Below are 10,830 nucleotides of genomic sequence, written 5' to 3' on the forward strand. Positions count from 1 at the left end.
CCAGCCTAGGGATGCCAGGCTTTTGTTTCCCTTTTTATGCCAATTCTGCCCCAATAATGGCTGCCTGGAGTAGAGCTTTCTTCAGAGCGACCATTGTTCTAATTGTTCAGTGCAGAAACCAAAGGGTCTTGCATCACTAAGCTTACAGATTTTGATTAATAAGATCAGAGATTCAGAGACCAGTGGATCATTCATGTTAAAGAGAACCTTGAATTCAAATACCTTGTGATTATGGCAGGGTTTATTTCAAAGCGTGCTTACTACAGTAGGGTACACTTATGTGTCCAGAACTACACATAAGTAAATAACTCCAAGCTCTGAAAAGGCTTTAGAATATTCTTTACGCCATGTAAGGATCTGGTCTTCCAAATTCAATAATTAATCACCATAGGAAGCCATCCATATTGCCTTTTTGGGATAATTAGGCCCCTTTTTGACAGTATTTCTTATCATTGTTTTTTACTTTAATCCTATGATATTTAATCTTACTCTAAATATTTGAATATTATCTGAGAGATCATTGACTCTAAATCTGAACAACCATTAGAAATATCCCTGAATCCTGCTTTGAATAATCTGCATTTTTTTCTGCAACTTCAGCCTATAAATTTTAGTAAATTATCCTTTTTTATTATACTGAGTATTCACCAAGTAATATTTGAAGTAATGAAGAAGTAACTTAAATATGAATTTTAACAGGTGTTCTGTTCGAAGAACTCCAAACAAGCTCTATAACCAGTTTCTTTAAAGTCACACAAAAGTAAACATTTTCCCATTTAATTCACATCCTCTAATTTGCATTCTAATTTTCATAACAGGAAGGAAAATTAACATTGAATCAGGATTTTTACTCTATAAAATGATGTCCATCAGTAATACATTTATCTTCAGTTTTCTGGGTTTAACTGCATATGATTTCGGAACATTTTTGCATTAGGGGTGTGCACTAGCAACTTACAAAGCACATTCAGTTTGTAGGGGAATATTATTTTAGCAGAAGCTAACTGGGCTTACTCTAGACATAACTTTCTTCCTCTCAGTCTCCAACAAAACAGAAGTACTTTACTATATTACCAGTATTGTATGAAATAAGATCAAACTTACTTGAAGTCCAAGAATATAATAATTTTGTATTTTTTTTTTCTGAAAGAGAATCATGGTAATATGAATGATAGTTTTGCCCTCTCAAATGATTGACTTTTCTTGTGAAAATAATTACAAAGTGCAGTGAGCCTTTTTAAGACTCCCATTTCCCCCAGGGGGCACCATCATATATGCCAGCATGTTGTCACTGTGCTTTAAAGGTCTGTAGTTGTATTTTGGGAGAAATAACCTGCCCTGTGGAATATCAAAATGCATGTAGCAATGAGCTCAGTTATAATGAAGCTCTCAACTAAATATAGTAGGACTTCAGGTATATTTTTAAGGATATATTCTTATGTAACTTCATTTGTCTGCCTTCATATGCTATTATAATTTCAGGAGCCAATTGTTAGGTAACATTTTTCTTCTCCTTGTCCCTTCTCACCTTAGTTTGAGATTAGAAATGTTTGTGGATCTGACAACTCCGTGGCTAAAAGGCAAATGGTAGTCAGTAACTAGAATATGAATACAGGCATACCTCAGAGACATTGCAGGCTCAGTTCTAGATCTCTGCAATAAAGTAAATATCACAATAAAGTGAATCACACAAATGTTTTGTTTTCCAGTGCAAATAAAAGTTATGTTTACTCTATCTCTACTGTAGTCTATTAAGTGTCTAATAGCATTATGTCTAAAATGCCAAAGTACATACTTTACAAATACTTTATTGCTAAAAAATGCTAACCATCATCTGAGCCTTCAGCAAGTTGTAGTATTTTTCCTGGTGGAGAGTCTTGTCTTGTCTTGATGTCGATGGCTGCTGACTGATGTGGCTGCTGAAGGTTGTGGTGGCTGTGGCAGTTTCTTAAAACAAGACAACAATGAAGTTTGCCACATAGATTGATTTCCTTTCCTGAAAGATTTCTATATAGCATATGTTGGCATTTGATAGCATTTTACCCAGTGTACAACTTCTTTCAAAATTGGAATTAATCCTCTCAAACCTTATCACTGGCTTTGTCAACTAAGCTTATGGAATATTCCAGATCCTTTGTTGTCATTTCAACAGTGTTCACAGCATCTTCATCAGGAGTAGATTCCATCTCAGGAAACTACTTTCTTTGGTCATTCATAAGAAGCAACTCCTTGTTCATTTACATCTTATCTTGAGATTGCAGCAATTCAGTCCCATTTTCAGGCTTCACTTCTAATTCTAGTTCTCTTGATGTATCGCCATATCTGCAGTTACTTCCTCCACTAAAGTTTTGAGCCCCCTCCAAGTCATCCATGAGAGTTGGAATCAACTTCTTCCAAACTTTTATTAATGTGGCTGTTCTGACCTCCTCCCATGAATCTCAAATGTTCTTAATGGCACCCAGAATGATGATTCTTTTCTGGAAAGTTTTTAATATACTTTGCCCAGATCCACCAGAGGAATCACTGTCTGTGGCAGGTATAGACTTAAAAAATGTATTTCTTAAATCATAAGACTGGGAATTACTCCTTGATCCATGAGCTGCAGAGTGGATGTAGTGTTAGCAGGCGTGAAAACATTAATCTCCTTGTATATATCCATCAGAGCTCTTGGGTGACCAGGTGCCTTGTCAGTGTGAATTAATATTTTGAAAGTTATCTCTTTTCTGAGCAGTAGGTCTCAATATGGGGCTTAAGATAGTCAGTAAACCATGCTCTAAGCAGATGTGCTATCATCTAGGCTTTGTTGTTCCATTTATGGAGCACACGGGCAGAGTAGATTTAGCATAATTCTTAAGCTGTAGGATTTTTATAATGGTGAATGAGCATTAGCTCCAGCTTAAAGTTAGTAGCTGTATTATCCTATAACAAGATAATCAGCCTGTCCTTTGAAGCCAGACATTAGCTTCTCCTCTCTAGCTATCAAAGTCTAGATGGCATCTTCTTCTAAGGGAAGGCTGTTTTGTCTACATTGGAAATCTGTTGTTGAAGGTAGCCGCATTCATCAGTGATCTAGCTAGATCTCCTGGATAACTTTCTGCAGCTTCTATATCAGCACTTGCAGCTTCTTTCCTTAACCCTCATGAAAAGTTAATAAACTTTTCTTCTGCAGCTTCCTCACCTCTCTCAGCCTTCTTAGAATTGAAGAGAGTTAAGACATTGCTCTGGATTAGGTCTTGGCTTAGAGGAATGTTGTGGCTGGTTTGATCTTACATCTAGACCACTAAAATTTTCTTATCAGCAATGAGGCTGTTTCACCTTCTTATCATTTGTGTGTTCACTGGAATAACACTTTTAATTTCCTTCCAGAATGTTTCCTTTGCATTTATAACTTGGCTGTTTGGCACAAGGGTCCTAGCTTTTGGACTGCCTCAGCTGTTGACATGCCTTCCTCACTAAGCTTAACCGTTTCTAGCTTTCAATTTAAAGTGAGAAGTTTGTGACCCTTCCTTTCACTTGAACACTGAGAAGCCATTATAGGGTTATTAATTCAATATTAATTAATTTCTGTATTGCTGTGTCTTGGGGAATAAGGGAGGCCCGAGGAGAGGGAGAGAGATGGGAGAACGGCCAGTGGGTGGAGCAGTCAGAATACACACACTGTCTCTTAAGTTCACCATCTTACAGATAGAATAATAATGAAAAAGTTTGAAATATTGTGAGAATTACCAGATTGTGACACAGAGACACAGAATGAACACATGCTGTTGGAAAAATGGTGCCAATAGGCTTGTTTGATGCAGGGTTGCCACAGACCTTCAATTTGTAAAACCTCAGTGTCTGCAGAGTGCATTAAAATGAGGTATGCCTGTAAAAGGAAAAACTGCCCATATGGTATAAGTTACAGTTTTTAAACCTTAATAATCTTTAGATGTAGAGAATGGGTCTGGTGTGCAAATGCTGAGGGACCGGGTTGGTCACACAGATGAAGAAAGCAGCAGATGGGAGGTGGATCAGGAGCAAGGGGGACTTGTGTAGTTTGGAGCATGCATGTCTCATCTAAAGGCAACAGCAGCTGCTTTGGTCTCCCTGGCCCTTATTTTATAGGACTAGGCCTCAATGTTGCTAGATCTTAGACAACTTTAAGAGAAATCTGCAGAATTATTAAATTAAGTTCTTAACTTATAAATATGCATACAAAACATTTATCTGTAAACTGAATTTGGTTAGAAGATTACTGGCTTACATCCCCTAATGTAGAAATATTTTGAACATGTGCAGTTAAACCTAGAAAACTAGAGAGAAAAGAAAAAAGATATGTAATGTCTGAATTATTCAGATAGGCTAATATTTTGCTAAATTCTAACTCTCCCATTTATATCTGGATGGTAATAAATAAAGATATATTTCCCCTCAGTTTCAAAATTTAACTATATAATTTATTCATTTGTTATGCAAACACTCCACTTAGTTACTGTTATTTGTTAGACATTAGTGTATGAAGTAAATATGACAATGTAGCAAGGAAAAATGTGTGAACTAAAACTATATGATGTTTTAAGTGCTCGGATAGCATTAAGTATAAAGTTTGGTGAGAGTAGAGATGATAGAGAAAAATTAATGCAATGAAGTGGAAGGTAATGGTAGTTTCAAAGCTTCTTTTTAAATTCTTATTTTTAGCCATATTCAGTTCTCGGTGTGTAGTACTAAAGCCTTATCTTCTATGCAAGGCTTTTGGAAACTGATACAATTCTTCAGACATTTTTTTTTCTTTTTGCCTTTTACAAAACAATCTGAAGAGAACATTATTTTATATAGTTTTTTAATGTATTTTAATTTGGGATGAGTTTGCAGCTGTGCCTGTAAAATGTTTCTTGTCAAATCATCAGATTCTTCAGAAACTACTAAGAGGATTTAAAACATCAGTTCATTGTGGTTTCATCATTTTACATCTCTCAATTTCTTTCTCTCTCACTTAAGATCCACTATGTGAATGTGCTTCAATTATTGTACTAAATCCAGAAAGGACACTTATAAGTTGACTCGTTTGACACTTTTTCATTTTTAATAGAGGTGTATCATTATGCACCTGTACCAGCCACACGTTAACCACTGCAACCTGCGTCTTCTTTTTAAAGGTACGTAGAGAATACAGGAAATTCTTCAGAGCCAATGCCGGAAAGAAAATCTATGAGTTCACGCTTCAGAGAATTGTAAGTTGACACTTTATGTGTGTGGCTAATTAGCATTATGGAATTACCCACTTAATATCACCAACTCCATAAAATGTGCCTTCTCTTAAATGACAGACGTGACTTTTTAAATAACAATTAAATCATAGCTGTGACACTGAGAGTGAGTAATCTTTTGAAATCGTCTCCCAAATTCAGGTAGAATTATGTCAGAAAGAGTTGTTAGTGACCCGTATATTATTAATACAATGTTTGTCTTATTTGACAGAGAGAACTTTTGGGGGAAAGTAGACTCAAGAAAGCCAGGGCCAACCTGTGAAACTGCCATGAGCTGTGGCAGGGCAAGGCTGGCAAGCAAATTAGTGGGGAGAGGGGTGACCGGGAGCCAGGCTGTGCAGCTCTACCCGCAGGGACTCTGGAGTTCTCCGTCTTTCAGAGAGGTATATGTAGTGCTGAACAGACTGCAGACTCTGGAGTCAGCCTCCACTGCCGCTTAGAGATTTGTGACTTGAGCATATTCTGACTTCAGTGAGCCTCATTTTCTCATCTGTAAAATGGGGATAATAGTGGCACTAGCCTCATAGAGTTGTTGTGAGGATTAAAATGAAGTAATGATAGAGTGCAGGGCTGGGCACATATCACGTACTCTAGAACAACACTGTCCAGTAGAGCTTTCTGCAGTGAGGAAAACGCCCTATAACTTTGAGGTACAATAGAGTAGCCGGCCACTAGCCTCATGTGGTTATTAAGCACTTGAAGTGCAACTAGTTGTGACTGAGGAACTGGATTTTTAAATTTAATTACCTAAAATGTAAATATAAATAGCCTGTGTGACTAGTGGCTGCGTTTTAGACAGTACAGCTCTATAAAGCCAGCTGGCATTAGTATTAGTGTTAATATGAGTGTTAGCATTAGTATTCCTCTTATCTCTTAACCATTTGGTGGAACTCATATTTCCCCAGCCAGTATGAAAGAGTGGAATAGAGACTTCCCAGATGAGTTACCGTTTTATAAATTCCAAAGTTAAATAAATTCCACTATCATCTGGTTTATTTGATCATGATGTATATAAAACAGTGTCTTTTGTGGTATATTTTCCTCACATAGTATTTTCTGTCAAACCCAACACAGGTGCAAAAATACTTCTTGGAAATGAAAAATAAGATGCCTTCCTTATCTCCAATAGATAAGAATTGGCCCTCAAGACCTTACTTATTCTTGGATTCTACTCACAAGGAGCTAAAAAGGATTTTCCACTTGTGGAGGGTAAAAAATGTCATGTTACATCTTTTCAGACACTTTCTTACTTATTTTGAGTGTTTGGAAACTTACGTAAAATCAAAACTGTAGCACATTCTTCCTTTGCCTCAAAGAGGATTACTTGAGGACTTTGGTGATTTTCCCCCATGCACCATATTGAGTTTCTGTGAGAGCCATCGCACCGGCCCAAGCGTTCCCTGTGCAGTCGCCTCTCGGCCCTGGCTGGAACGGGGAGCACAGGGCCGCATGTTCTTTCCATTCCAGGTTCCAGCTGCTGCTCTCAAGTAGTTCAGTTTTTTGTTCATGTGTTTTTCTCTTTGTCTAAAGGAATACGGTAGGACAGAGAAATCATAAAATTCGGACACCTTCAGGCAACATAGTTAAATCCTGCAGATCGAAGAGTTTACTTTATCAGATGTACAGAACACATAATCAGATAATGCATGTGAACACACACACTTTGATGGGTGGGAAAAAAGGCTTTTCCCTATCCCTAAAGATAGTAACACATCCTCTATCTAAATTACAGGGAAGCTGGAAATCTGTTTTATATTGCCTTTTATTTTAGCTCTCTCATTTTATATGAGAATATGGCATGTAATTTAGATGTTTCGCAGCATGGAGCACGTGGGGCACCTGTATAGATGTTGACCTTATTTTGATAACCTCGTCAGTTGATATGTGAAATGTTATATATATGCAGTTATCAGATGTAATAAAATCATTAGATGGAAGGGCATGTATTTAGTAGATGAAAGCTCAGTGCATACATCCTCCAGGAAACTTTCCTGCCCAGCAGGGTGGGCTTGTTTTTTATCAGAGTCATATATGTATAGAGTGACATTATCACTGATTAGCTTGATAAGTGGTACCGTACAACATAAGGAGCTGGATTCTGACTTCTGTTCTCTAACAGCCAATTTGGCGAGATTCGTGAACCTCCTAATGGCTTGTCTCCTTTTTTGAGTCTAACCCAGAAACTGTTTTCAGAAATAATGACAGGGAGCGCCCAGTGCTGGGGATCTGCACCACCTCTGCTCTCCCCTGGCTTCGCGATCTCACACATTCCTCCACTGGATTGGAGGTGGGAGATGAGGGCTGTTCATTCCTGAAGGGAGCCTTTCCATGGAAAAGGGTCAGCAGCAGTGCTAACATTTCTTCATGCAGTTACTTCAGTAGCACTTGACCCCACCTGTAACTGAATTTCTAGGAATGCTCATCTAAAAAACCTGGCCCTGCTCCTCTGGCCACTGTCTCCTCTCATTGCAGCTTCAGGAACAGAGTGAAAGGGGATATCTCAGGTCCCTCGTCCCTATTGTAAAATGGTAGTGGGGGGATTTGGAGCAGTGGTTTTCAAACTGTAGGTCATAGCATATTTGTGGGTCATGAAATCAATTTAGTAGATTACTACCAGTGTTTTTCAATGAAATGCAATAGAATAGAAAATAACAGAGTGTACAATATATAGAAAAGATTGAGTATTGTTTTGTGATGCTTTTATGTCAATTTTCTGTGTGTGTATGTGTGTGAAAATGTGCTTAGTGGATTGTGATGCACAATATTTTTACTGTGAGTCTCTCTAGAAGAGTGACAGCCGCAGGACTAGAGGATTTCCAAGGACTGACATAGTGGGAGGAAATAGTACTTGCAAAGCCCATGTCCACTAGACCCTGGTGTGTTTTGAAGAAGCATCCCAGGTTCTGCAATACAAACAATACTCTGACATTTTCCAAGACAAACTTTTTAAAACCCACAAGGGAAAAATGTTTTTGGCCTTTTTAGTGAATGTTTTGTACACTTTCTCCCTTACTCTTCTTGCTGGTAAATTGTCTTAGCATATTTAAGAATGAATAATGATTTGTTTATATAAATGATGTTTCTTTCTTCTCATATCTCACAGTGTAAAAAATACAGGGACCAATTCACAGACCAGCAGAAACTTATTTATGAAGAGAAACTAGAAGCCAGTGAACTCTTCAAAGACAAGAAGGCTTTATACCCATCTAGGTATTATGGCTTTGCTTTACCCATAAAATTCAGGATTTTCAAAGTTTCTCAAGTATATTTGTACGCCATTTTGCGTGGTGTTTGCTTTCAGTCTTAGATGTGCAATTTTTAGTTCTGTGAATCATTTTATAATCAGCTTGATGTAAACACATTTATTTGAGCCATGGCTTCTATAGTGCAGTTTAATGAAATGAGGTTACGATTGTTGGTTTCACTCCATTAGCATTAGCTCAAACACTTGACTAAATAATTAGAAGTCATTTAACATAAAAATTATATAGGCTGTTAAGATACGTTTGCATTGTAAATTCCTGCTCCTTTTCCATAGTTTTCAAAAACTAGCCAAATTTCTCTTGGCCATATACTTTAATCACCATTCCAGTCTTCCTGCCATAACAAGCAAGGTCAGAAACTCATTTGTAAGGTAAATGAAAGCGCGAGCCAGGATAGTACTTTTCAAGTGTTGCTTGAGCACTGGTCTGTGGTGCCCTTTGGTCTGCTAACTCAACGGATATGACTTCTGTGGCCTGTACAGCACGTTCAGTTCCTTTATTTTAGACACCGTGGACTCAGAAAAAGAAGGAACACCAATCCCAAGTTCAGCAAATGAAGTCCTTGGTAAAGACTATTTATCCAAATAGTCTTACATCTCCTGCATTCATCATTTCCTCCCAGCATTCTTATCCCATTTTCATGTGGTGTTTATAAAAAAAGTAGATTGTACGATTTCAAGCCAAATCTATAACAACGTTAAGCTTCTGCCAAAGAATGGCCTCGAAAGAATGTATTATATGCTGAGTATATTCACGTTTATTACATAAATTATGTTTATATTCTCTGTGACGTTACACACATTTCAAATATCTTCCTTTTAAAGGATTAAATGAACGTACATTGCCAGACTCACTGGGTTTAAATATTTTAAATTGTACAACTTCCTTGGTTAGCTGATGTGGCTACTTGAGGTGATATATACTCCCTTAAGTCAGACACAGTGTCTGAATCCAAAGTTGTCCAAAGTGCCTATTATATAAAGCATTTTCAAACAGGAGAATTTGTCTGTATGCCTACTTCAGCAACTAATTTTATTCAGCTTTTATTTATACATTTTTAAATTAGAGAGTAACCTTCTTAATGAGCATTTCCTGTGGATGACTCTTCAGAAACTACAGGCTGGAAAATACATCTTTGAGGAAACGATTTAAAAGCCTGTTAGCATTTTTATAATTTAAAACACATTTGAATAGGAACCAAAAAAAGTTAACTTCAAGCCAAGCCCTTTTTGGGTAGTCTTATCAGTTTTCAGGGGTAGTGGCACACTCACCCCACAGCAGTGAGAGAGGTGGAATAACTTAGCCTCCCACCACCCTGCGAAGTGGCAGCTCTTATGGGAGTTGGCCTTTTATATCCTGAGAGCTGTGAAACGCTGACCACCTACGTGGATTTTTCTTCCCTGATCCTCCACCCACAACATAAGCATTTAAAGTTGTATTTGCAAATTGCCAGAATTTTGTAGCTCAAAATGAAGCTTGTAGATCCCTTGAAGCAGCAGTTTTTCCTTAGTGCCTTTGATGAAGCTGTCCTGAAAGAGTTCCCCGGCAAGTCTTTAGGGAAATTGACATCTTAGTGATAAGTGTACTGTTAACCTAGTGATAAGTGTACTGTTAACCTCTTACAAAAATTTATTTGGAAGAAAAAAAATTGCCCTTATTCTGAATGTTTGCTTTGGTTACATCTGTCCATTTAAATGCATATTCTAGGAGAAGAGGCTTGATTCTCCTTTCATATACAGATGCTGCTTAACTTATGATGCAATTACACACATCATATGGGTTATGAGTGATTTCTATGTTGATTGTTCCATGTGATAAGATTATTATCAAAGTCCTGCCCACCAAATGCCATGATCACCTCAAAAATATATTTGAAGTAGGTTTAAGGTTTCATTTCCAACTTATATTTAGGACAGATGCAAGTGTAATGTACAAAATAAATTGAAATCAATTTTTATGCAGTTGTCATATGTCATATGAAGTTGAAAATATAAGTTGAAAATGCATTTAATACACCTAACCTACTGAACACAATCACTTAGCCTAACCTACCTTAACCATGCTCAGCACACTTACATTAGCCTACAGTTGGCTACAAAATCACCTGCAGCCTACAAAATCATCTAACACAGAGCCTGTTTTATAATAAAGTGTTGGATATCTCATATGGTTTATTGACCACTGTACTGAAAGCGAAAAACAGAATGGTTGTATGAGCACCGTTGTAAAGTTGAAAAACCCTAAGTCAAACCAAGTCAGGGACCATCTGTATTGCCTACTTAGAACCACAGTTACATGTTAATATTAAGTGTTGTATAGTT

General features: G+C 37.3%; 1 protein-coding gene across 2 annotated transcripts in view; it reads left to right on the forward strand.

Annotated features, from left to right (window-relative positions):
• MYO1B (myosin IB) overlaps positions 1-10,830 on the forward strand; it is a 186,119-nt gene that overhangs the window by 162,969 nt on the left and 12,320 nt on the right. For both annotated transcript variants that reach the window (XM_023217800.2, XM_023217791.2), the window contains 3 exons: positions 5,136-5,210; positions 6,321-6,455; positions 8,350-8,456. In XM_023217800.2, coding sequence (XP_023073568.1) covers positions 5,136-5,210; positions 6,321-6,455; positions 8,350-8,456 — 317 coding nt within the window. The remainder of the gene's footprint in view (positions 1-5,135; positions 5,211-6,320; positions 6,456-8,349; positions 8,457-10,830) is intronic.

The sequence above is a fragment of the Piliocolobus tephrosceles genome, chromosome 11, assembly GCF_002776525.5.
Source record: "Piliocolobus tephrosceles isolate RC106 chromosome 11, ASM277652v3, whole genome shotgun sequence".
NCBI classification, from domain to species: Eukaryota; Metazoa; Chordata; class Mammalia; order Primates; family Cercopithecidae; genus Piliocolobus; species Piliocolobus tephrosceles.